The sequence below is a fragment of the Mauremys mutica genome, chromosome 4 (assembly GCF_020497125.1).
Source record: "Mauremys mutica isolate MM-2020 ecotype Southern chromosome 4, ASM2049712v1, whole genome shotgun sequence".
NCBI classification, from domain to species: domain Eukaryota; kingdom Metazoa; phylum Chordata; order Testudines; family Geoemydidae; genus Mauremys; species Mauremys mutica.
In genome coordinates, this window is record NC_059075.1 from 107,432,104 (window position 1) to 107,459,751 (window position 27,648).

Consider the following 27,648-nt stretch of genomic DNA (forward strand, 5'->3'; position numbering starts at 1 on the left):
CTGATCAAACTGTCTCAGAACAGCGCCTTCTAAACAAAGGTATTGTTTATCCACTCAGAGGTGTATGTCAAGCATAGAAAAGGGTTAAAAACCACAAAAGTTCCATGCCTGGGTCTTGCCTATACCTTATTACTTCTCTCAAACCTTAGGCAAACTTAACTGCCTCGGACACATCCCATACAGCCTCTGCTTCAGTCTGACTGCCCTGCTGTATTCTCTGCCTCTCTGAGTTTTTCTGTCAGTGTCTCACCTCCAGTAGCTGGTGGCAACCCTTTCTCTCGGAGGTGCTTTTAACTGCTGAGAATCTTTTTGATCTCTAGACTCTGGTCTTGGCAAAATGGCTGCGTAACTTTTGGCTGGTGCTTGGAAAGAGCAACTTCTCAATTAATAGTACAGCCATTGTTCCCCTAGCTCGCTTGAAGTTGTTTACCCAGGGAGGTCTCATCTCTGACCATTGTTCATTTTGGTTTGCTTCTTAACCACCCCTTTTAATTCACCTTTCAGCAGTCAGACAGAAAATGTCAATCTCGTAAACTGAGGTACATGTACTATTCATAAAAAATAACAGCAGCTATCCCTCTCATTCTCCACAAACAGATTGACTGTCTGTTGTGAAGGTGAATATTTTCTCCGCTTTCCGACTGCATAATCAAGCATATTTCAGTATAACTGAAGCTCTATCAGCATCCCTACTCTCTCATCTCCCTGCCTGCACAATGCCAAACCACTGCCACAGAGGAGATGGCTTAGTTGAAATATTTTGACCCCCTGAAATCAGAAGTTCAAGTGGCAGCAGGGTTGATTTAACCTTTCTTTCCTCTGTAAGGATAATGCTAGTATTAAGTTACTGCCATCTTCAAAGGCAAAAAACAATTGATGGGTTTTGTTATGGAAAACAGCCACTTGAAAGAGTTCAGAGATCATACCAAGCTTTACTGGGCCAGATTTTCCTCAGCTAGTATAAATTGGCATATCTCCATGGAATTCAATGGAGCTTTGGTGATTGGCACCAACTGAGGATGGGTGGGTGTATTCGGGATTAGACTAACGTAGAGTTTCCATTTTTCTGCACGAACATTAAGATTCCACAGAACTACTTGTAGCAGCAAGGATATAAAGCTGTATCCTTGGCCAAAAAAAAAAAAATCCTTCCCATCATTTTTCTACAATGTCCTAACAGCTTGTCTGTACTGGGAATATTTGTACCACTATTGCACCAGTGCAACCCCCCAGTATTGTTGCAATGCAATATGGGGCTTGCACTGGTGCAGCACATGTACAGTGGGCATTGCAGTTGTGTAGCCACAATTGTACAAATATTCCCAATGCAAATATCTCCCACACTGCACCCAAGAAATGGATGCATTTCTTTCCTGAAGCTGGGTGTGTGGATTATATAATCAATTTTCTGCCAGGTTTCACCCATGGAAACTAGACCTGTGCATCCCCCCTAGTAAAAAGTGCTCCCCATAATTAGTCACCATGACACAAGGTGTCCACCACATCATCTCCGTGGGCAGGCCAGGAGCCAGCTAGCATAGCCCAGAAAGTGGACAACTTAGGCTGTAGAGGGAACATAGCCAGGCTACCCAGGAAACATGCTGCTTCAAGTGTATCATCTGGGCAGTTCCTACTGGCAGCCTCTACAGCAGCCCAGTCATACATTTAAGCACACACACACACACACCCCTCCGTGGAACCCCTGAATTGTACTAAAAACAAAAAACAAAAAAAACGCTGCCTACCTCTCACCTGGGGGGAAATCTTCTGTTGCTCACAGCTGGTTTTCACCCATTGCAGATGGGGGTGATTCTAGCCCAGTTTGTAAAACACTTCAGTGGGTTTTGGATCAGGCCTTAGGGAATGACAGATTCTAAATAGGTGCTTTCCTCCCTCACACCCAAAAAATCCCACCCTCAATAAAATCCAGTTAAAGGTTGCTGGCATGAGAAACCCAGTGAGGCTAGCCCTTTAAAGCAAATAAATGTCAAATTAGGGGAAGTTTCTGTAACATTCCTTCACCCTCACACATCACCTTACCCAGTTCCTCTAAGTCACACTACCACAGAACCTGCATTCTGGCCATAGTGTTAGTCAGGATATGGGTGCACTGGTGAATTGGACAGTGTGTTGGGTGGACATGGACACAGTATGAGGACAGCTATAAGGCTTTACAGTGCTTGCAGTATGGTGTTAGAGGAATTTGGTGAGTCCTTGCATGACTTCCTCTGCCAGAACAGGACCTCTAATCTGCTTTGGGGAAGTCCTGATCTGACACACGAAAGAATGATCAGTAGACCAGCGCTGTAAGAGTGGAGGAGAAACGTGTTCCCCAATTCCAGGGAACATTAATAATATTGGTATTTCAGATGGATGTTGTGACTAGGGGTAAAAGGTGATTCTTAGACCAGTTCTCTCCCTCTGTTCCCCAGATATTTAAGCATCCATCTGCACCCCCAAAACTGATCATTCACCTTTATGCTGGCTACAGGCTCTTACTCCCAGACCCCACTGTTCCCAATGTTCTTCCCTGGTTCACCTGGTTCTGTGCTCAGCCCACCTGGTGAGTCAAGGAGGCTGAGAGGCAGTGCCAGAGAACAGCAGTAACTGAGTGTAGGTGTGCTGGCAGCTGCCATTAGAAGAACTACTTGCTATGCTCATGGGCGAAGTTAGAAAAATATTACATGTAGAACAGTGCAACCTTCATTGTAGTGCACCTGTAATGCACAGTTGTGTCTCTTGAGTTTAAGGCTTGCACAGATGGTTGTTTATTTGCAATTGAGATCTAGACAAAAGGTGAGACTCACCAGCCCACATTTTAGAAAAGAAGGACTTTGGGATGTTTATATAATTATTCCAGGAACACTTTTTAGTGCATTCAATGGCTCTGACTTTTAAAGGGGCTGAGTGCACACAGTGCCAACTAAAGTCAATGGGAGCTGCATGTACTCAGGTCCAACCTTCAGAAAAACTCAGACATCCTCTTCCAACTTGTGCTAGCGGTCTGAGCTACAGTGAGGCTTTAAAGTCTCAAAGGCAACAGCTTAACATAAAACTAATTATGGAGTCATTACCATGCCTGCATAATAAAATATTTCAATATCAAGGAGTGCATAAAACCAGATCAATGTTTCTTCAGTTTTGCTTTATCTTAGAAACAAAACAGATTATTTTCTGGAGGTCTGGCATTTTAAAGCTGACAGTGTCTCTGCTTTATGCAAAAGGGATGCTCACTTTTGCATATACTTCCTCTTTGAACTGCACGTAACATTTGCTTAGTTTAGTAAACAAATTTATGCTATAAAATAAGGGCAGTTGTGGAAAAAATCAGTCTAACAGTAGAGGCAAAGGGAATGGTTTTTGTGATGATTGCCCTGACAAGACCTATATATAAGAAAAGATTTTGTGGGAGTAAAAAAATTTATGCAAAATTATTTTATCCATTTTAAATGTGAAACAAGGTATTTTTTAAAGATGGATTTAGCACTGCTTTTAAGGTGGGTTTTTTCTAAACTCCTTTGCCTTGGCCTAAGTCTGTTTCCATTGAAGTCAATAGTTGGTTTCAATTGGAACAGAGTTAGGCCAATGCTGAGAACTTTTGAACATTCTACTCTTAAGTTCTGGAAGTATAAAGGTCTAATAGATTAACAACGAAAGGCAAATCTGAGCATAGCCACAGCAGACTACTTCAGGTCTTTCCTAATTCTGAATTGTTGGTTTTATTTAGCTTATGGCCCCTTCCTCCAATATTCTGTCCATATGACAGTGTTCATATACAAGTCAACTTCAACTACATTTTTCCGGTAAGGTATCTAACCCCACTCCCACCCCATACTAGTGATCCTATGTGGAGTTGAAGAACTCACCACTGAAAGGGGTTAAATAGAAGTTCCCACAGTGTACTATAGCAAATGTAACACTTCCCCTCCCACACCCCAGCATGACAAATGGCTTCACTTTACCAACAATGTTATGGTTTGGCTCTGCCTGTCTGTCATTCTCTTCCTCCTACCTCCTCTTCTTCTTCCATTATTTACTACCCTGCCCTTTCTTCTTTCCATTTTCTCTTTCCAGCTTTTTCCCCAGCATTGATTCACATGTGAAACAAGCTGGTTAAAATCCACACGCAAATGTTTGTCGACTCACTAAAATTACAATATTCAAATATCCATAGGTTTTGTTTACTGCTTTCAGCTGATGATGTTGAAAATGAAAAGGAAAAAAGTCTATGCATTTGCATTAGCATTTTGCATGTTAGTTTGTTCAAAAGGAAGGGAACTTTTAAAGGGATGTTGTTAACCAGCTTAAGGATCCAATCCAAAGCTCCCTGAGATCAACAGGAAGACTTTAGTGAGTGCTGGATCTGGCCTTAAACCTCAAAATTTACCTACAAAAAGGAAGCAAAATATCATGCAGTGTGTTCTGTAGCAAAAAATTAAAAACCTTGTTTGGTTCAATAACACACCTCTCAACTTCTATATCTTTATCTGTTCTTGGGTTATTTCCTGGCGATCTTCCCCTCCTCCCCCCTCCCCATTTTTTGGATGCTCTCTATATTAATTATCTACACATATACAAACACTACAACTATCTTTTACATAAGTCCCATAATATCAGTCTTCCTATAATGGAGACTGAATAATTTCAATTAACAATATAAGTTACAATTTTCAGAGATATGTAGTGACTCCAAATCACTTAGGCATGCTTGAAAATGTTAACCATGGTTTCTGAATTTGCTACTTTATTGCTCAGCCACTTCATGTAGTTTTGTTTTGAGTCCCTTGCTTCAGTTGATGTTTGCCATCAGAAGATCATAGAATCATAGATTATTAGGGTTGGAAGGGACCTCAGGAGATCATCTATTCCAGCCCCCTGCTCAAGGCAGGACCAATCCCCAAATGCCCCTCAATGACTGAACTCACAACCCTGGGTTTCTGGGCTTGGTATATTTTCTGGCACTGTCTTTGTCAACTCATGAGGTTCCCTAGTTAGGCAATGCATTTCACAGTCATTACCAGTTTAAACCATAGCCTTTTTAGCTAGGATTTGAACCCAGATCTATAGGGCTGCAGTTATATCAGCTGAACTCAGCAACAGTTGCATACATTTATTGTATAATTAGAACAGGATTTAAATTGGATTTTTAGATGATGCAGAGGAGTGGACTAAAATAGCTACACTTTTTCATATTTATAATTTATTAATTTTTCCAAATACAACAAATGTACCAACATACCAGATTCATCATAATATACAAAGTAAGTAAAGAGGGTTAGGATGAAGTGATGGGAGGGAAAGTGCATATCTATCTTCAGAGTCTACATTAATCATAGTCTTCTAAAAAGTCAGTCCAAACTGCTTTGAATTTTTCAGGCATTCCCCTTCTGCAGAATGCCTGTTGTAGCTCTACTCTCCATGTCTCAACAAAGTTTCATCCACCCTCATCTACTGGCATGTTATCACTGCTCTGAGCAGATTTAAGTGAAAAACTATTAAAAGCTGCAGCCATAGGAGCTTTGTCTATAGACGCTGCACCAGTGTGAGCAAGGTTTAGAAAATGTGTATAGTGCAGATATGACCATAGGAACTATCCATTTTTCTGGTTCATCAACCTAAATGAGGTTTAGCGGAGCCACCTCTGCTATGTTTTAGGCAATATCCTACCACACAAAATAAACTCTGAACAAAAGTAAAGGGCCAGGATTGGCTGGCCTTGCTGCCAAAACCTAAACCAGGGGTAAGCAACCTATGGGAGCTGATTTTCAGTGGCACTCACACTGCCCAGGTCCTGGCCACTGGTCCGGGGGGCTCAGCATTTAATTTAATTTTAAATGAAGCTTCTTAAACATTTTTAAAACCTTATTTACTTTACATACAACAATAGTTTAGTTATCTATCATAGAAAGACACCTTCTAAAAAAGGTTAAAATGTGTTACTGGCACGTGAAACCTTAAATTAGAGTGAATAAATGAAGACTCGGCACACCACTTCTGAAAGGTTGCTGAACCCTGACCTAAACCAATGGGGACATGGCTTACTTATCTATCCCTTCTCATTGTCTGGAAAGCTGTTAATTAAAAGCTATGATCCAATGAAACTATGAGCCAAATAAAACTGATGGGATAGTTCCTGCTCTCATTGAAGTCATGGCAAATCTTCCATTAACTTCAGTGCAACAGGATTGGGTACACGCGTACATGCCCAATTAACTCTGCTTCTGAGAAGGGCGGGGAAACTAACAGTGACTGAGTCAGAGTGGGGCTGTAGGTGAGAGCAGTATCCTATGCTCTCACTCAGTGCCCTGGTATATAGGAGGAGTTAATGCTACAATTAGACACTGTGAACTAATAACCAACACAGTCCCACTCTTTCAGTCAAACAACTCCAGACAATTCCCTTGTGGGCCGCTAATAAACACAAAGGGCAAAGACTGCATAATAAAAAGGATACAGCTCTCCAGGTGACATCTGCAGGCCTTGTTGTGACTAGTTGCCTGGCTGACTCCATCTTCATTAAAGTATCAGAGGGGTAAGTTCAGACTAAAGATTTGTTTCCATGAACATTTAGTGTGTGGTAAGCTTGGGTGTAAATCTGGCAGCAATAGTTGTCCATGTGGCCCCTGCTGGAGAGCCCTGACCATTCTTTAGTGCACTTTGATCTACCCCCACTTTAAAACAGGATAAGATCAACGTGCACTAAAGAACTGTTAGTGCTCGTCAGCAGGTTCCACACAGAGAGTGGGTCTGAGGCAGGCTAGTGTGGGGTAGATTCATATGCTCACTTATCACAAACTACATGTTCATGTAGACAAGCCCAAAGTTACCTAGGACCATGTATAACAAGGCCTGTCACAACAAGGCCTGCAGATGTCACCTGGAGAGCTGTATCCTTTTTATTATGCAGTCTTTGCCCTTTGTGTTTATTAGCGGCCCACAAGGGAATTGTCTGGAGTTGTTTGACTGAAAGAGTGGGACTGTGTTGGTTATTAGTTCACAGTGTCTAATTGTAGCATTAACTCCTCCTATATACCTAAATGTTAGTGCTCGTCAGCAGGTTCCACACAGAGAGTGGGTCTGAGGCAGGCTAGTGTGGGGTAGATTCATATGCTCACTTATCACAAACTACATGTTCATGTAGACAAGCCCAAAGTTACCTAGGACCATGTGTAAAAATGGTTCATGCTCAAATGACTCCAACTCATGCTCAAATCCTACCATGGAGATAACCCAACCATGGGCTATGTCATTCACTCCTGTAGTAAAACCTACAAAAAGGAATCTTTGTAGGCATCCCCATCATAGATTCCCTCACACACATTGTTCCTTTGAAGGGGCAGGGCATTCCCTTTATAGAATGAACCTGGATTGACCCCCAAATCCCACTGGATTTACAGGAGGTCAGAACCAGCTACATTCAGGCCCAAGCCTCTGCACCAGCTCTGGAGTCCCAGGATCCACACCCCTCCCCAACTGCCAACTCCCTGTTGCTGTGGCTCCAATGGAGCTGTTCTATCTAGGACGCCCTACTCCTAGGGCCCTATTCAGAGGGGGATCCCCAGTATGAAGCAGGCTCTCTGGGAAAGCTATTGCAATCTGATGCCTAGGGAATCCCAATGATGCCAGCAGGGGAAGGATGCTGACTCCCCACCTCACCTTGCATGGAGCACCTTCTGCAGGAAGTGGACATATACAAAATGGGGAACAACAGGCCAGGCAATAGTCCTGCTGAAAAGGATCTGGGGGTTATAGCGGATCACAAACTGAATGGTGAGTCAACAGTGTGATGCTGTTGCCAAGGTGGCAAATGTCATCCTGGGATGTGTTAACATGAATGTCATGTGTAAGACATGGGAGCTAATTGTTCCACTCTACTCAGAACTGGTGAGGCCTCAGCTGGAGTACTCTGTCCAGTTTTGGACACCACACTTCAAGAAAGATGTCAAATTGCGGAGAGTCCAGAGAAGAGCAACAAAAATAAGAGGTTTAGAAAATATGGGCTCTGAGGAAAGCTAGAAGAAATTGGGCGTAATTAGTCTAGAGAGAAGACGACTGGAGGGGGAACAGAGTAATAGTCTTCAAGTATGAAAAAGGTGATCAGTTGTTTTCCATGTCCACCTAAGGTATGACAGGAAATAATGAGCTTAGTATGAAGCAATGGAGATTTAGGTTGGATATTAGGCTTCTAATTATAAGGATAGTTAAGCACTGGGACATGTTACCTAGGAAGGTTATATCATCTTTGTCCTTGGAGGTTTTTAAGAACAGGTTATACAAATAGCTATCAGGGATGGTCTAGATATACTTAATCCTGCCTCAGCACAGGGCAATGGACTGGATGACCTCTTGAGACGTCTTCCATCCCTACATTTCTGTGATTCTATAATAGGAATGGAAACTGCATTTGAATCCTCCCCACTTCCTACCCCTTTTCCATGTGGGAACAGGATGCCTTTCCACCTGGATTTAGGCCTTAGTTCAACAAGCATATGCATAAGTGCTGTGCTGAATCAGGGCATAAATGGGCACTGTCTTAACCCATATTAGGAAATGGCTTACATAACCCTGTGACAACCTGGGTTCTATGAGTAAATCCAGCTGGCTTAAACTATTATATGATTATATATACCATTATAGAACAATCTGGCCCTGCCTACACACAAATACATTATAATGACACCTAAAACTGTGCTATAGCTCAGGTATGCTGGGTGTGCTGGTAGTACTTATGGTATCACCTGATGTTGTAAAGTATTCCATAACATGGCTGGGCCTTGTCTACGCCAGCAATTGGTGCCATTCAGAAACATGGTTCCAGCCAACAGTTTGCTTGGACCAAGGCAGTTTGGGTCCTGTCTGAGCTTCAGTGTCAGCTGCGGTAGGGACTAGTCACAATATGGAAGCCCTCAACACAATTTAAATCTTGGTTCAGGACTGGGTGGTAACAAACTGTGCTATAGTATTAGGCCATGGTATTACATGCCCCAATCTTATAATGGCTCAGTCCTGACAGCATGCTTTAAATACTTTAAAAGACTACTTCACAGAAATAGTGACTCATGAGACTGGATCACACAGTGAATCACCACACTTAGGCCATCACCAGGTATAAATGATGTTGATTTATGTGTAGGTGGCACTGACAATTGTATTATTTTTAAACTGTATTAACTTGCTAGGCTAGTTTGAAATAGTTTTCTGGGTTATTGTGTTTCGGTTACAATATAATTAGTCACATTCTTTCCATGGACACTGGAAATTGAAGACAATGGAAGCATCCAGGTCAGGATTTGACCCACTAATATTAATAATACCTATCTTTTATATAGATAGTAAAGTTATAAAAAAGATGTATTTACTTAGATCTTGTCCGTACCTAAAGTAAGGCTGTCAAATACATTGTGTTTGGGCTTTGGGGTTGGTTGGTTTTTAAACACACACACAGAGGTTGGTGGAAAAGTCTCATTTCACGCATCCCCCCCCCCACTGCTCACCTTTTAAAATCAGTTATTTTTGTTTAGGTTTGGGCATCTGTTGGCCTCACAGAGAGTGGAAAATCTCAGAATTAGAGCTCATTGAAATTTTCTGAAAATTTGATTTTACAATGAAAATTTTCATTAAAATTTTAGAGGGGAAAAAAGGCAAAATATTTCCCCCCTCCAGGTTTTTCAATCAGTTCTGCTTGTGGCATATTCCTCTCTCCTTCTTGGAAGGACATGTTTTTAATTTTCCCCATCAGTACATGGACTAATCTCCCATTAGCCACTGTCTGCCTTTTCTGATTAATACTTTTCCTGGATCCTTACAATCAGACAATGGACCACATCCTCAATTAATGTAAATCAACAAAGCTCAGCTGACTTCTATGGAATGTGCTGACTTATACCATGTGAAGATCTGGCCCAACAGTGGTAACATGATGCACTTGGAGTCAAGTGCAGTTTTAGGGCTGGATTTGATGCCTATTGAAACCAATGACAGTCTTTCCACTGACTTCAGAGGGAAGCATTTCAAGAAGATCCAAGAACAAGAGGAGCCAAATGAAATGACAATTAATTGTAATAGATCATTAGTCAATACATTGTCAATGCAAGGTTTGTTTTGTAAAGAACAAACACCAACCAGTCCAAGAGGAAATAATAGAATTTATTTTTTGTTTATCCTCTTCATTGCTGCCTACCATATTAAATACCTAGGGGAAAATGCAAGTCATGTGCTGCTCTATGTTCAATACCTGCTACAGTCCCATTGCAGTGCATAGTTTCAAATAAAAAGCAGGCCCTTAAAAGAACAATGTTGTGTTCTAGCTCAGCACAGTGATAGCTGACCATGACAGTGGAAGCGTTAAAATAAAGATAATCTGTACTAGTTTAGAAAACTTTAGGGAAGGTGAAGAAAACCTTTAGCTTCTGGTAGGTATTTCAATGTAAGCCCATCTCCATTTTGAAAATGGAGGCAAGTGATCTGGATGCTAGGATGTCTGTATTGTACTGTGAATCACATGGATTCCATTCCATAGCTGCCTGGAACAACAAATGCAAAACAGCAGTGGCACAAAACCAGTGTTTGGCATTTGCATTTGAAGGCAATATCTGCAAATCGTTTGGATATGATCTTTATGGCAGACAAGTCACGCTATTTTCATGGAGTTTGTTTCATGTTTTTGCTGAATGCAGAGAGCGCCCCTTACAATGTCAAAGTTCTATGGCCTCTGTTATATAGGAGGTCTGTCTAGATGATCACAATGGTACTTTCTGACCTTAGAATCTATGAATGTCCCCTCCAAAAAGCATTACATACAAAAGCAACGTTTACTAGTTTAATCAGTTACTGCTTGTCACAGTGCTATGCCAGACATGCAACAGAATCAGCATTTAAGTGCAAGCATATTAAGAGTCCAACTGACTATTTATTCCTGGGTGATTAGAGAATAGATACAAGGGGAATAAGTAAACACTGGAATTAGAATCAGTTCTTACTAAGAAATGCAGTGCCATCTGTTGGAATTACCGGTATCTGCAATGTCACCTGGACAAAATACACAGGAAACTAAGAAATTCCATACCAGAATAGCTCAATGTCTCATCTAATCTGGTTGCCAACTCTATATATGACTGTAGGAGGTGCTTGCATGGATGCCATCCTGAATTGTGTTCAATTTCAGGGTTGATGTTTTGCCACTCTGCTATCAGAACCACCTTTCCTGCTTTGTATAATGCAGGCATTTCTTCCTGGATCACAACCCTATCTGCTGGGCAGCTGTACTGGTTATTACTAACATTGGCTCCAGTATTATCACAAACCAGGCCAGTCTTGATCACTGCATGAAGGTGCTTTATTATTGCCCCACTGTTGCCTATCTAGTCTCCAGAAGAGCAGGTCAGATGTAGGGTCACAGGATTAGTGTCAGTCTAGGGGATTGTATCTGTAAAAATAACAATCCAAATGCCAAACAGAAACTTCTGTATATAACCTGAGGTTGTTAATAGGGTTAATCAATGGATACCCAGAAAGTATACCTTTCACCATCTGAGAATCTTTGTCCTGAAAACAAAATCTGGCTAGAACATGCCCAGACTTTGGATAAATTTGGAGCTGGTTCCAGACCTGAAATTTGTGATGCGGGCCCATCTCTAAGGCCCAAACCAATCTTCCAGATCAAAATATCCCCAAACTTTGGTGAAGTTTGAATTCAGATTCAAACTTTCAAGATGAGTCCAAGCAGGGGCAGCTCTAGCCATTTCGCCACCCTAAGCACGGCGGCATGCCGCAGGGGGTGCTCTGCCGATTGCTGGTCCTGCGGCTCTGGTGGACCTCCCGCAGGCGTGCCTGCGGATGCTCCACCGAAGCCATGGGACCAGTGGACCCTCCACAAGCACGCCTGCGGGAGGTCCACCGGAGCCACCTGCCGCCCTCCCGGCGACTGGCAGAGCTCCTCCCACGGCATGCCGCCCCAAGCACACGCTTGGCGTGCTGGGGCCTGGAGCCGCCCCTGAGCCCAAGCAGGAGTCTTACTACACTGCCATAAAATATAGCAGATAAAACATAAAATATACCAAGAGATGTTAAGAGTAACAAGAAGGTTTTCTTCAGCTATGTTAATAACAAGAAGAAAGTCAAGGAAAGTGTGGGCCCATTACTGAATGAGGGAGGAAACCTAGTGACAGAGGATGTGGAAAAAGCTAATGTACTCAACGCTTTTTTTGCCTCTGTCTTCACGAACAAGGTCAATTCCCAGACTACTGAACTGGGCAACACAGCATGGGACCAGCCCTCTGTGGAGAAAGAAGGGGACGAGCACAAGTCCATTTAGAAAAGCTGGACAAGCACAAGTCCATAGGGCCGGATGAGCTGCATCCGAGGGTGCTAAAGGAGTTGGCTGATGTGATTGCAGAGCCATTGGCCATTATCCTTGAAAACTCATGGTGATCGGGGAGGTCCCAGATGACTGGAAAAAGGCTAATGTAGTGCCCATCTTTAAAAAAAGTGAAGAAGGAGGAGCCGGGAAACTACAGGCCAGTCAGTCTCACCTCAGTCCCTGGAAAAACCATGGAACAGGACCTCAAGAAATCAATTCTGAAGCACTTAGAGGAGAGGAAAGTGTTAAGGACAGTCAGCATGGATTCACCAAGGGCAAGTGATGCCTGACTAACCTAATTGCCTTCTATGAGGAGATAACTGGCTCTGTGGATGAGGGGAAAGCAGTGGACATGTTATTCCTTGACTTTAGGAAAGCTTTTGGTACGATCTCCCACAGTATTCTTGCCAGCAAGTTAAAGTAGTATGGGCTGGATGAATGGACTATAAGGTGGATAGAAAGCTGGCTAGATCGTCGGGCTCAATGGGTAGTGATCAATGGCTCCATATCTAGTTGGCAGCTGATATCAAGCGGAGTGCCCCAAGTGTCGGTCCTGGGGCCGGTTTTGTTCAATATCTTCATTAATGATCTGGAGCAGTGTTTCCAAAACTTGGGATGCCACTTCTGCGGGGAAAGCCCCTGGCGAGCCGGGCTGATTTGTTTACCTGCTGCGTCCGCAGGTTCAGCCAATCATGGCTCCCACTGGTCGCGGTTCGCTGCTCCAGGCCAATGGCCTTCCTGCAATTCCTATTGGCCTGGAGCAGCAAACCACGGCCAGTGGGAGCCATGATCGGCCGAACCTGCGGACGTGGCAGGTAAACAAACCGGCCTGGCCCGGCCCGGCCCGTCAGAGGCTTTCCCTAAACAAGCGGCGTCCCAAGTTTGGGAAACACTGATCTCGAGGATGGCGTGGACTGCACCCTCAACAAGTTTGCAGATGACACTAAACTGGGAGGAGTGATAGATACTCCTGAGGGTAGGGATAGGATACAGAGGGACCTAGACAAATTAGAGGATTGCGCCAAAAGAAATCTGATGAGGTTCAACAAGGACAAGTGCAGAGTCCTGCACTTAGGATGGACAAATCCCATGCCCTGCTACAGACTAGGGACCGAATGGCTAGGCAGCAGTTCTGCAGAAAAAGAACTAGGGGTTACAGTGGATGAGAAGCTGGATATGAATCAACAGTGTGCCCTTGTTGCCAAGAAGGCTAACGGCATTTTGGGCTGTATAAGTAGGTGCATTGCCAGCAGATCGAGGGACATGATCATTCCCCTCTATTCGACATTGGTGAGGCCTCATCTGGAATACTGTGTCCAGTTTTGGGCCCCACACTACAAGAAGGATGTGGAAAAATTGGAAAGAGTCCAGCAGAGGGCAACAAAAATGATTAGGGGGCTAGAGCACATGACTTATGAGGAGAGGCTGAAGGAACTGGGATTGTTTCGTCTGTAGAAGAGAAGAATGAGGGGGATTTGATAGCTGCTTTCAACTACCTGAAAAGGGGTTCCAAAGAGGATGGATCTAGACTGTTCTCAGTGGTACCTGATGACAGAACAAGGAGTAATGGTCTCAAGTTGCAGTGGGAGAGGTTTAGGTTGGATATTAGGAAAAACTTTTTCACTAGGAGGGCGGTGAAGCACTAGAATGGGTTGTCTAGGGAGGTGATGGAATCTCCTTCCTTAGAGGTTTTTAAGGTCAGCCTTGACAAAGCCCTGGCTGGGATGATTTAGTTGGGTTTGGTCCTGCTTTGAGCAGGGGGTTGGACTAGATGACCTCCTGAGGTCTCTTCCAACCCTATAGTCTATGATTCTATGAATTTCCATACAGGTGTAGGGTGGTTTTGCTTTTTTCAACCCTAGCATCTTTAGCCAGAGTAGCAGACACATGACAAACAGATTGCACTGACTGAATTGCTGGTTTAAACCCCAACACATAGCATAGTTCCATTAGAATCACACAGGTTAACACATGAGGAACTTCCCATGGATTTTAGTTACAGGTGAGTTTCTGCAACATTGGGCGCATGCTGTCTTGGTGGGCTTCCCTCTTCTGCAAATGCATAGCTACATCCACGTACGGATGGAAGAGTGAGACTTTTATGTTGTGCCCGACAGCTACACAGCATTCAAGTCTCACACATTGAAAATGAGACACATGCAATCAGTGAGTCATTCCCATGAACAGCTGGGGCTGAACCTCCCCCAAAATAGCTTCAAGCCAGTACAAAAGCATCAACTTTGTTATTTTGGGTTGCTACACAACAACACAGCATCTGGGTAGCACAATGGGATGACAACACCAAGAAGTTGCAACATAAACATCACTAGTTACAGCCACGAGCACAACTGTTGTTTCATGCCAAGGCCCCTCTTTTCAGCTTGAGAGACCTTGGTTCAATTCCTGGCTCTGCCGTAGATTTCCCATGTGACCTTGGGCAACTCACTTCAAATCTTTGTGCTTTGGCTCCCTATCTGCCAGAGGAGTATTATAGTACTTCCTTTGTCTTATCTACTTTGATCCTAAACTCTGCTGTATATGTGCACAGTAGGAGGCAGTCCTCACACCACTTAGCAAATGGGACTCCAGTCTTGTCTGTAATATAATGTTATGCTACTACTATAACATATTAATATTAAGACAAAATGCTAAAGCAGGGGTAGTCAATAGGCGGACCATGGGCCAAATCCAGACAGCCAGATGCTTTTGAACTGACCCCAAAATCTTTTTATTTACTTATTATAATTATTGTTATTAATTTTTTAATTATATTCTCTGGTCTGAATCTTGACCAAGAAATTTGAACCTCAACAAAAAAATAATTGACTATTCCTGTGATAAAGGGTAAAATAGGGGAATACAGATGAACACTCTGAATGAAGAGTAATTGTTATTTATTAACTTTGGCAAATTTTGTGACTTTCCCAATGTAACCTGAATACTTTTGAACTCTCATCTTTAAGTGCTCCATTATTTCAGAGAATCCATCTGCACTAATTATCATACCACTGCTCCAATGGAAGACACAGAAGCCAAACTTTGCAGTAATGACAAAGAAGAAGCACTCAGAAGGGAATTGCCATACTGTACAGGAGAAATTGACTTCATGGCTTCCGGAAAGAAATTTGGGAAGGTATGATACTTCTCCCATTAAGGAACTTCAGGTTCTTGACTTCTATTCCTATTGTCAGATTAGTTAATTTGCATTACAGTAGCATGCAAAGTTTCAAAAACAGGATTGGGGCATCAGTGCTGTGTGCTGTACAAGCCCATGTGAAGTCATGGTTCTTGCCCCAAAGAGCTTACAATCTAATTTAAAGTAAGACACACAAATGCAATAAACAAGAAGAAAGGAGGAAGGGGCAGGGGCTGACAGTTATAAGGTCACTTGGTTACATAAATAAGCATCATGCACAACTGGATGGCTTTGAACCATTTACACTTTTTTAGTTTATTTTACCCTTCCCAGCTTTGTCTATTTGCATATCATTTGCCTATTTCAGCTTCTGCCCATCAATTTTTTAAACTTCTACTTTTTAAAACATTTTAAAAAAATGTATCCTTTGCCTATTTATTTATTAAAATTCTAGCCTGACTTCTTCCCTCTGTACTTCCAGAAGAAGTTTCTGTTACCTTCTATCCATCCCATATCCATAATCTCACTCTTGGATGCTACCTAGTAAAACTCTCCCAAGTCAAGTCCTCCACAGTCACCGAGACTCCAGAACTACTCTTAGCCACTCACCAAGGCTTGTGCTGATGAAGGCATGGGATCCTGAGCAGATCCTCAGCTGGTGTAAGTCAGCATAGCTACTTTGACCTAATGAAGCTATACTGATTTACACTAGCTGAGGATCTGGCCCAAAATGTGTAAAGTGCAAAGTAATGTTAAGGTGAATCAGTGACAAAGATAGGAAGAGGACTCCGGCATCCCAGGCTCCCAGGCCTGCATTCAAACCACTGGACATCCCTGCCTCTGGGGCAGTGGTTCTCAACCAGGGGTACGTAGAGGCCTTCCAGGGGGTACATCAACTCACCTAGATATTTACCTAGTTTTACAACAGGCTCTGTAAAAAGCACTAGTGAAGTCAGTACAAACTAACATTTCATACAGACAATGACTTGTTTCTACTGCTCTATAGACTATACACTGATATATAAGTACAATATTTATATTCCAATTGATTTATTTTATAATTATGTGGTAAAAATGAGAAAGTCACCAATTTTTCAGTAACAGTGTGCTGTGACTTTGTATTTTTGTGTCTGATTTTGTAAGCAAGTAGGTTTTAAGGGAGGTGAAACTTGGGGGTAACCAAGAAAAATCAGACTCCTGAAAGGGATACAGTAGTCTGGAAAGGCTGAGAGCCACTTTGCTAAGGGATATGCATATGCATTCGCATTCACAATCATATTCAGCCAAATGACACCTTCAAGACTCTGGTGTCACTTATTACCCAATATACAACACAGAGAAGGTGAAAACCTCACCTATGTCCGTCACCTATTTATTTTTTATACATACTTTGGAAGGTGCTCAGATGCCACAGCAATGCGTGTGGTTTAGTGATCATACAAAGGTAACAAACTCGTGCATTCAAAATAGGCAGATGCAAAAGAAAAAGGAGGCAGGATACAAAAATACAGTGGGATTCCCTATCTAAACTGCAACAACAAATATACTTTTAAAATGGTTACTAGCAGCCAAGGTTAAAAAAACAGGATTAGTGATTTAAAAAATTGCTACAACTTTTAAGGGGCCTGATTTTCAGAAAGGACTGAGCACCCATCCTTTGAAAAATCAGGCACCTTTACAATGTCTCAAGTTGGGTATTCAAAAACAAAACAACAACAACAACAAAAAACGAACAGGTTCCCAAAATCATAAGGCACTTTTAAAATCTTAGCCTATGGATATTTCGCTATAAATGTGCAGTACAAAATAAATGAAAATGGATGATCAAACTCTATGCTGCATCTCTATGGAAGGCACATCCCAGGGAGGCTTGTAGGTAGGAAACTGTGCCTTTTAGACTGTAGGCTGCTGCAGGACCAAAACAGTCTCTGATGTTATCTTGGCAGCCCTAGGAGCTTCTCTCAGTTATAGCAGCCTCCACAGCATTACCAGACCAGCCACAGTGGTTTGATTTGTTTCCCCATCCCTGGTTCTATCCTCAGCACCCAACAGTATGCCAACAGGCCAGCACAAGGCAGGGACAGGTGGTCCAATACAAAGTTTATCGCTGGGGAATTCTCCCTGTCCCCTTGTGGGCTTCTTTACCATCCTAATACACCATCAGAATAGCATGTACGGGCTGGAGTCCCTCTTGGAGTCTGCACCCAGAAGACCTTACAACAAAATTAAGATAAAAACAGGAGGAAGCATCAGATTCATGGAGGCAGTGCTAAAGGGTGTTAATAATAAGATCACACAATGGCTTGTTTGAGTGGTATGCATGTTGAGAGTTATATAGGTTATTGTTCTGTAGATTTTTTAAAACAGTCTAAGGCTTCCTTGAAGAAGCCTATTTTATTGGCGGCAATATGTATAAATAGGTGGTTCTAACACTTTTTCTTTTGTTTCTGTTATTCTGTAATTTGTACCCATCCTTTTTTTTTAATACCTTTTATAGTATATAACAAAAGCAAGCCTTATTGGAAGCAAAACAGCATGTGATTTAAAGTGTCATATATAAACATTAAATGACTGTTACTTCCAAAGCCCATTACTATAGAATGAAGACAACACACTCATGAATAGCCCTAGGAAATTAGATCATAATTATATATCAAAGTATGTCCACAGTTGAATGGTGGGCTGGGAAAGCTTAGTACAATGGGGATATGTGGTTGCAGTACTTAGCTCTAGTTTACAACAATGGTCTAGAAGACTTGTATGTACTATACTCTTCTGGTAAATATTTTAAGAGCTGAGGCACTTTGGTTTATTTCCTCTGGCTGATCCTATTGACATCACTGGTCTGTTTTAGACTTTTAATGCCAATCCAATGATGAAAACCATGCATCGTACTTAGTAAATACATCAGCAGAGAAATCTTTGCTTGTCATTGAACTCTGCATCACTGAATTATCAACGGATTATTTGAGCCAAACAGGTATCCACAGAAAGCAGAAATCCAGCTCAAGTGAAGCCAGTGGAAAAAGAGCATAAACTAAGGCAGGTCATGAAAATTAGGAAGGCTAAGAGAGTATTCGAAGAGCAAATAGCCAAAGATATAAAAACAGAGAAGAAATAATTCAGGTAGTGCAGAAACAAGAAGTCTGTGACAAAATGGTTAACCCCTCTGGACTCCACAGGAGTCAAGACAACGGTTGAGGAGGACAAGGATATTGAAGAAGAACTCAATAATGCATCAGTCTTGACCACTGTGGATACTGGGGAGATACACAATGAATAACCAGTAGAGCTCACTGCCATAAGACCCCAGTGAGGTCAAGAACTTAACAGGATAAAAAGACATAACTAGATATTTATATGGATAACATCCAAGATTTGTTTATTTTTTTAAAAGGAATATAAAACCTTTTCCGTACAAAAAAGTCAAAAACTGGGTGATGGAAGTTGGGCAGACACTTTCCTCTGTTGGCAGGTTTTTCCATACTTGTCCATTACAGGGTCTTGTGCACCTTCTTCTGATGTATTTTGTACTGACCAGTATCAGAAAGAGTATTAAGCTAAAACTTGTGACTTTGGGCATCACTTAGTCTCTCAGACTCAGTTCCCCATGTATAAAATGGGGATAGTAGCACTTCCCTACCTCAAAGGGGTGTGGTGAGGATAAATACACTTACGATTTTGAGGTGTTCAGGGACTATGGTGATGGCTGCCCACCTGTTGATCTGATATGGCAATTCCTAAGGCAGAACTGCCTCAGCAAGGTCTGCAGGATCAGTCCTAATGTGTGGCTCTGTCAGATTCACTGTCCTGAAGTGCTTCCTCATGGCAAGACTCAGCATTGCAGTCCCTCTGCTTCACTATCCCCTCCAGACTTCAGTGGTCTGGGCAGTGACATGGCCCTCTGGCCAGGTCACAGAAAAAGAACCACATCCTCCAGAGTGTGATAGGTCAGCCCTGCCTGGGACACCCACCAGCTTCCGGCAGAGGCACCTGCCTCAATTTTCACTTTCTTTCATCCATAAGAGGGGCATAGTCCTTCAGTGTCCAATACAAAGCCTGCCCCTGGGCATAAATTTATTCACATACACCAGTGCAGTAATACCCTAAAATCTTGTAAATCAAACCATTCTCCATTTTCTGTAACAAACATACAAAGATACAGGGGGATTTTCCCATTCCTCTCTCCAGGGAGATCACCTTCACAGCACCCACCCAAAAGTCAATAGCAGCAGCACTTTGTTCCCATTTGTCTCCGATCAAGGGCTGCACTCTCCAGACATCCCTATCTGAGAGTGACCCATTTCTTGCTGCCTTTCACTCACTTCTTCATTCAGAAGGGGGAGGGATAGCTCAGTGGTTTGAGCATTGGCCTGTTAAACCTAGGGCTGTAAGTTCAATCCTTGAGGAGGCCACTTAGAGATCTGGGACAAAAATTGGTCCTGTTAGAGAAGGCAGGGGGCTGGACTCGATGACCTTTCGAGGTCCCTTCCAGTTCTAGGAGATTGGTATATCTCCAATTATTACCTTATTACCTTTTAGAGGGCTCTCCGCTTCTGAAACGCTTTACTCCTCCAGTGAGTCCTATCCCTGCTCAGGGGCACCCACAACAGCTTTCTCGCTTCTGGGTTCAGCTCTTCTGACAAAGCCAGATCCTCTTCGGGCCACTGCCCAAGTCTTCTACTCATCAGGGGTCCCCAGCTTGTGTCAGTTCTCCCCAACACTCCTGTTACAGATCTCATAGGAGCTCAGCTTTCTCTACTGGATCTCCTGAAGCTCTCTCCCAAGAAGCTCCTGCCAGCTCTTCCTTGCTGTTCCCTGCCTCCGAGTCTGAGGCATCTCTCACCACACCACCTCCTGCTTCTGTCTCTTCTCAGGCTCTGACTCTCCAGGTCTCCTTCCCTCTAGGGCCAGGTGCCCTCTAAAGCCTAAATTGACCAGTCATAGGCACATTGGCCTCTTCCCTCTAAGGGTATGTCTACACTCGAATAAAAGACCTGGGGCCCAGCTGCAGCTGGCCTGGGTCAGCAGGTTTGGACTCACAATGATCGGGCTGCAGGGCTAAAAATAATAAATAAATAAATAAATAAATAAATAATAATAATAATAAAATCACTGTGTAGACATTTGGGCTCAGGCTGGAGCCTGGACTCTGAGGCCCTCTCTCCTCACAGGGTCCTAGAGCTCAGGCACCAGTCTGATCCTAAACATTTATACTGCAGTTTTACAGCCCTGCTACCTGAGTCCGACCCAGGTGACCCAGGCCAGCCACAGGTGCTTAATCGCTGTGTAGATGTACCCTTAAAGGGCCAATGTTATTGTTACTCTGTGACACAGGGTGTCTAAACTCAAGGGAACAAAATCTCCTCTGCCCTCCCCAGATGCAATTCTCTGCAGTCTCTTTCCTGCTCTCACAGTCTTTGCAGCGTTCTTCCTTCCTCTGTTACAGAGCACCACCTCACAGGGCTTTCTCCCTTGACGCCTGGCTCATCTTGAGCTGCTGACCCTCAGGACCTCTCTCCTGGAGTCTCTCTTCTCCCAGGCCTGCTTCTGAAGTCTCCTCCTCCCCAGCTGCCTTCTCCCTTCAGGGAGAGTCCCAGGGTACAAACTCCTTCCTGCAGACCCCTATGTGGTTCAACTACCTCTCTCCGGGGTCACCTCTCTCTTGCCCTACATTTACAGGAAACACCTAGTCTGGTTCTCCCCAGCTGGGTCTAGTCCTTAATGACCTGTCTCCCCTGCAGGTGACACAGATTGGGCTAATTGGCTTGTCACGCTCCCCTTAAACTCTGCCATTGCCAGCGTGGGGTTTGTACACCCCAGCACTGGCTTCCTGTCCACAAAAAGTTTTATGTCCTACAGCACCTTGACCCGACATGCCAAGTCTCACTCTTCTTGGAGACAAACTCCTTCTTTTTGAATATTAAGGTCTATCAGTACAGTATTTCACTGTTATGGTGAAGGATTTTCCCCATCTGTTCCAATTATATACATAACATCTCTGAGCCATCCTCTACAGTAAAACTGTAATTTGATGAACACCAATCTTGCTAGTGACCAGGTACTGTATACGAACCATTTCCACTAATGGGAGGACAGAGGGGAGAGAGAAAGGGAAATCACATAAAAATGATCTTGATGAAGAACAAGTCAACATCTCTTCATGTTCCGATGCCTCCAATGCATTGGAAAATCACTTTACAGTGGCGCGAGGGAAGAATAAAGCAATGCAGTGTACCACACTGCAACTTATGCCCTGTATTTGATGTAGTTTTGAGAGGTATAATTTTACCAATTAATTTGTAAAGATAGGGTGTGTTATACTGTACTGCTATCTTGTTATTCAGTGCCCTTTTGTTTATTACAGTTTGTTAAAGTTCCATGTGCCATCCATCCTGGAGTTATATTTGATATTATGATCAACAAATGGAACCTACCTGCTCCCAACTTGGTTATCTCTTTAGTTGGAGAAGAAGAAAACTTCCAGATGAAACCTTGGTTACGGGACACCTTAAGAAAAGGACTTGTAAAGGCCACAGAAAGCACTGGTTGGTTCAACTTCCAAAATCGGGAACATCATTTCTTCTACCTCCACCCTAAAGAGTCCCCATCCAGCATTTGCCAAATCTGTCATCATTAATTTCAGTGGAACTGCTCATATGCATAACAATTAAATACATGCTTAAGGGCTTTGCTGGATGGTGGCCTACACCTGTATTAAGATATGTATTAATGATACAAGTTACTGCAGTATGACTATCTCAATTATTTACTACTTCATCCAAATTCCTCCAGGCAGTGGTTCTTGCAACTGATAAACGTTTGAAGTGCAGTTATACTCTAAAAGGTGATGGGGAAAAGGTGTCACAGTGGGATCCATATCAATTTTCTCTCTCCAGCTTCCTAGTAGCGGCAGGATTTTCAAAAGCACTCAGCATTGGCCTAACTACAGTCCCATTGAAGTCAGTCTTGACTGCAGTGGGAACAGAGTTGAGACAAGAGAGAACTTCTGAAAAATACCACCTGAATCTCTTCACCTTATGATTAAAAGTGTGTGTGTTTTTGTGTCTTTTAACTGGCAGCCCAGCAAACTCAACCTGGAATCTGAAAGTCAAACTGACCTATTGTGGGCATCACATCCTCACCATTCATAAAGAATTTTTTATTGGAACTGAGTTTACAATTTTGTTAAGTGATGCAGAAACCAGAAAAGAATCTGGTTCACTTTATCTGTTGTTCACTGCAGGGCTAATAGGAATGAAAAGTATTTGAAATATTGACACAATTGGCAAATAGGACTCTGAATACATATCTGTCAGTTAAGAAGCCATTTTTTCTTTGCCCCTATGAGCATAACTGCATTTTGAAGTTTATAAAGTGCTTAAAGCATACTTTAGTGCTCAATATAGTATATACTCTGTTCATATTGCTTTACTGGTTCTGGAAAAAAATGGTCACAGTGCCGTTTTTGCTTTTCACTACTAAAAAAAGCCAAGTACTAAGGTAGTATCAGAAGTACCATAAACAGAAATAGTTATTGAGATCATTGCAGCTGCTGTTTATACTTACTGTACACTTCCTATGTTGCAAGTCATCTCAATACCTACAAGCGGACACTGCTAGGGACTTATTTTTATTTTACTTTATTTTTTGTCTACTGACACAGTTTGCAGAATATGCTAAATCATTTAGCGAGGGCGACCTCAAGTGGTTTGGTTGTCACTACAGCATTTGGGTTTGGTAACCACCGTGGCTTGCCCTAGACAGGTGAAGAATGAACAAAGCCCTGTTCTTTTGAGGAGTCCACTCTCCAGTACACCAGAGAGAAAGGAGAAGAGAGTGTCAGATACTTTCCCATAGAGCTAAATGGAAAAACCCTAATGCAGCATCTCATCTACCAGCCATTTCCAACATCCCATGATCAGTCCTCCCAATTTAGTCCTCCATCCCAACTGCAAGATGCCACCTCCCCAGTTCCCATCCTCCACCCCTTCCCCCAAGAAGTAGTACTGCCCCAGATATGCAGACTGTCATATCTTTACTTCCAGTAATATCATTCTGCCTCTAGATGATTCTCCATGCTCCATCGAACATCCCAGATGGGAGTATGGTCCCTGTTAAACCAAGATGACAAAGCTGGAACTCAAGATGTCTGAAACTGTTTGCTTGTGCCTATCGTTTGTCACTGCTTTCTTTAATAAAAAGTGTCCTGTTTAGTACTGACTGTGATTCTATATGTAATGACACAAATTATCGATATCCGCTTGAGGCCTCAAAGATTGACTTCTCAGAGGCCACAAGAATATCTAGAGCCAGCCTGGACAAACACATAGTTAGAGGTACTTATATGCCAAATGGTAAAGCAACTAACTCCATAATGTTTTTATTGAATTAATTTCAGGTGCCTGGATCTTTACCAGTGCTCTACGTGTTGGAATAACGAGGCATATAGGGCAAGCAGTCCAAGATCACACACTGGCTAGTACTTCAGCCAGAGTAAGAGTGATTGCAATAGGAATAACTTCACTGGGAAAAATTCAGCATGGAGAGATTCTGGACAACGTGAAGGTATTTTTCTCATAACACTTATAGTATGGAGTCATTTAAATATGAACTGCCTCTCCAAAAATAATTACTAATGGTAGGCAGCAAAACAATTGAGCTGCTCTAGATGACAATGCCAAGGAGCAAAATGAGAATGAACAGGAAAGATCTGAAATTATATTAGGATCATAATGATTTTGCACCATGTGCATGCACTCCATAGACATCTCCCCCTGCTTAACAAGCAATGCTGCAAATATCCAGCAGGTGTTGGTATTATACATTTGATTAGTACAGAGTCCAGGAGAAAAGTGCTGACTTAAGAAGAACTTGGAGGAAGAACTTCTTTATATATTAATAGGATACCACTAATATTTTTCTACATTCTACATAATTTTCTACAGTCAGTCACTACAAAAACTAATTTCCCCCCTGCTGATACTCACACCTTCTTGTCAACTGTTTGAAATGGGCCACCTTGATTACATTGAACTCATTAGCACTACAACAGTAATTTTTCCTCCCTTCTTGTCAACTGTTGAGAATAGCCCACTTCCACCTTAATTGAATTGGCTCATTAGCACTGACCCCCCCACTTGGTAAGGCAACTCCCATCTTGTCATATGCTGTGTATTTATACCTACCTACTGTATTTTCCACTCCAGGCATCTGACAAAGCAGGTTTTAGTCCACGAAAGCTTAAGCCCAAATAAATTTGTTAGTCTGTAAGGTGCCACAAGGACTCTGCGTTGTTTTTGCTGATACAGACTAACATGGCTACCCCTCTGAAATCTATATTTGCACTATGTGTATACACAGAAGAAGATGGCCTAAAGAGCTAGTTGCAGATCCTTGATCCTGAGGCTAATTCTGCATGTTTTTATTTATCAGTTAGTGTCACAGATCTGCTCAGTGCTACACTCAGTGCCTCATCCTTGGCCCCAGAGAACGAGAAGGATCAGGATCATGCCCTGGGATTGAGTTCCCCCTTCAGGATTACGCCTCAGTTCCTTGTGACCCCTGGCCAAACTGTGTCATTAGAGGGCTTGGTGTTGCAAAGGACCCCTGAGCCTAGGATTTGGCCCTTGGCTACTGAAATATGCTCCTGACCCTCAGGCCCCAGTCAATTATTTATATGGTACCACTGCTGTGCACAGAACTGTCCAGACACGTACAATGACACATCCCTACCCCATACAAAACAAAAAGACAGCAGGAGGGAGGGGGAAAGGAAAGCAACACACAAGCAAAATGACTGAGCAGACGAATTGGCTGTAACTTGCTAGAGCCCAGTGTTAAGTGTCAGTGGGGAGGAAGAGGAAGGGGAAAGGGAAGAGGCCGGTGTTTGTTTATTTATTGAAAACCATCCTACTGCAATGGGAGCTAAGTTAAAGGATCATGGTGAGAGAAGACAAGAGAGGTGGGCAATCCTAGTTTGAGCTGCCGCTGACAATACACCCAAATAATAGCAGATGGACACCAGGAGGAAGGGATTTATTGCCAGAATGGGGCAAATTATATAGATGTATATAAAGCCTTTGTGCCTAGACAGTGGTTCTCAACCTTTTCTGGCAGTGACTCCATGTTGCAGTAGAAAAAAAAATGTTTCAGGACATCGCATCCATCTGGTCATGGGAGAGGGGAAGAGGAAGAAAAAGGAAAGGTTACACCCTCCCCAAACACACACACACACACACACACTTTCTGTGACCCACTCCCCAGAGAGTGCAACTCCCAGGTTGAGAAGTGATTGATTAGACCATGCATAGTCTTGCCAACAAAGTAATGCTTCATAGTTTGAATTAGTATGTACATATAGTACCCTAAATTAACTACTGGTGTAAAGACAGACCTAATGCAATGGAAGTCGATGGAAATACCCCCATTTACATGAGCAGAGACTTTAGGAACTCTTCAGGCTCTATTCCCCAGTCATCAGGGTTTGTGGCCTTTGTCATTTGTCTAAGATCAGAAAAACATATTGCCAGGAGTTCTAAACTGGTGCCCAAGTACAAACAAGATGTTCGGTGTCCGTATATTTTGCAGAATCCAAAAGGGAGACTCAGAAGACTTCATTTTCTAGCACTGCCCAATCTGGTGTCTTTTACAAAGATGCCAGTCTCTTCCTCCCAACTTTTAAAAGAGACTTTATTGGAAGTGTTGGAATATTTATTTTCTTCTATGACAGTAGTGCAAAACCACTAAAATCAGAAAAATAGAAAATCTATTTTATGGAGATTAACCTCTCTCTTTTCTAGAATGAAAACCTTGTATGCTACAAGTCAGATGATAATGGCCAAGGGCCACTGTACTCCCTTGACAACAATCACTCCCATTTTATTTTGGTGGATCAGATAAATCCAGATGAGCCAGATGGAACTACTAAACTACGGCTCACCTTGGAAAAACACATTTCAGAACAGCGCACTGGGTATGGAGGTAGGTAGATGCAAAAGAAATTAATCAAGTTGTTAGCCAATACGTATATATTATACAGATTGCACACCATATCAATATGCATTAAATATTGGCAAAGTTTTATATTTGAATGATATTATGCTTAAATTTGTTCATTCATGCTAAGTATCCCATAACTCTTTGTAAAGCTAAGTCAGCTTTGGCATTAGCAAATCAAAATCTGTCAGAATCAAACTACATTCATTCTATGTCCTACTATAGGTATCTTCATGGGCAACTGATTTGGAATGTATTATCCAAAACAGAGATAAGAAAAGTATAGAACAAAAACAAGTTGAGGAACGGTTACAAACTGGTGGGTTGGATTTTAGTGAAGTGCAAAGAATTTTGTAATTCGTAAAATCATACTACAGATACTAGCTGAAATGCACATCTGTGACACACACCTCCTGTGTAAGGTGACCATGCTGGGAGGTAAGGTTTGGCTCTTGGAAGGTGGGGACCTGTGTCTCCTTTTCATGTTGTACTGCTTTGACTTTAGACAATACGTTTGCCTAAGTTTGGTTATTTGGTCTCTTGAACTCTTTTAGGAATGAACCACAAGTGTAGTCAAACAATTGGCTACCCTGTTTAGTCAATAAAAAGTTATCACAATATTTATACTCTAGTAACACCTAGAACCTCCAGCTGAAATCAGGGCCCTTTGTGCCAAGCACTATACATACATATAGTAAGAGACAGTCCCTGCCCCTAGGAGTTTACAGTCTAAATAGACAAGACATAAAGGAAGTATTATTATCCACTTTTAATTGTTGGGAAATTGGGCCAAAAAGGCAAGACTCAGAGCTGGAAACTGAACTCCTACATCCCAGTCTAGCTCCTTAAGCGCAAGGCTATCCTTCTTCAATGCTCAAAGCTGGCAGGCAAGTAGCTTTAAAAAACTGAAAATAAATGGAGATGAAGTGCCCCCAAATAACATCTATAAGAGAGGGGCATTCAGCATACTGTACTTTCATTTTAGATCTCCCCCAAACTCATGGATTGCTGGCTCCCACTTCAAGAGACATCACATCCATCACAGAACGAGGGGCTTGCTGAAATGCCCAGTCGTGTCCATTTATTTGAGGGAGAAATTCAACCCTGTACAGACAGTGCAAGGTCTATGCACACCTAAAACTACTTAAGCCCTGTT

General features: G+C 42.5%; 1 protein-coding gene across 1 annotated transcript in view; it reads left to right on the forward strand.

The window, feature by feature from the left end:
* TRPM5 (transient receptor potential cation channel subfamily M member 5) overlaps window positions 1-27,648 on the forward strand; it is an 84,305-nt gene that overhangs the window by 14,624 nt on the left and 42,033 nt on the right. The window contains exons 3-6 of the mRNA XM_045014386.1: window positions 15,338-15,491; window positions 21,862-22,042; window positions 23,896-24,062; window positions 26,297-26,477. Of these exons, the coding sequence (XP_044870321.1) occupies window positions 15,338-15,491; window positions 21,862-22,042; window positions 23,896-24,062; window positions 26,297-26,477 (683 nt within the window). The remainder of the gene's footprint in view (window positions 1-15,337; window positions 15,492-21,861; window positions 22,043-23,895; window positions 24,063-26,296; window positions 26,478-27,648) is intronic.